This window comes from Penaeus monodon, chromosome 34 (genome assembly GCF_015228065.2).
Source record: "Penaeus monodon isolate SGIC_2016 chromosome 34, NSTDA_Pmon_1, whole genome shotgun sequence".
Taxonomy (NCBI): domain Eukaryota; kingdom Metazoa; phylum Arthropoda; class Malacostraca; order Decapoda; family Penaeidae; genus Penaeus; species Penaeus monodon.
Genome location: NC_051419.1, coordinates 11,154,303 through 11,154,561, shown reverse-complemented (window position 1 = coordinate 11,154,561; position 259 = coordinate 11,154,303). Strand labels below are relative to the sequence as shown.

The 259-nt window shown below is 39.8% G+C and overlaps 1 protein-coding gene across 1 annotated transcript in view; it reads right to left on the bottom strand.

The window, feature by feature from the left end:
* Positions 1–259, bottom strand: part of LOC119594580 (aquaporin-3-like) — a gene marked incomplete in the record, with an annotated part of 105,156 nt that overhangs the window by 6,631 nt on the left and 98,266 nt on the right. The window contains 1 exon segment of the mRNA XM_037943617.1: positions 167–210. Within this exon segment, the coding sequence (XP_037799545.1) occupies positions 167–210 (44 nt within the window).

The following is a 259-nucleotide window of genomic DNA, read 5'->3' as shown; positions in this document are numbered from 1 at the left end:
AAAAAAACCGAAACCCCCCAGAAACAAACACACCAAGAAGTAGAAATTAATACGAAAAAAAAATAAACACTGGTTATTATCAATGTCGGGGAAACTAAAAGAAGTCAGCGGAATGTTAGCGCAAAAAAAGCTGCTCGTCTAGACCCTAGCACTAAAAGAGACTCACCATGATTTTATTCTTGCTGGAGTATTTTCCTTCTGTGCCCAGACCTTGGGAAAGGAGACACTTCTCATTAGTATGTAAAAGCAGGGGGTACGT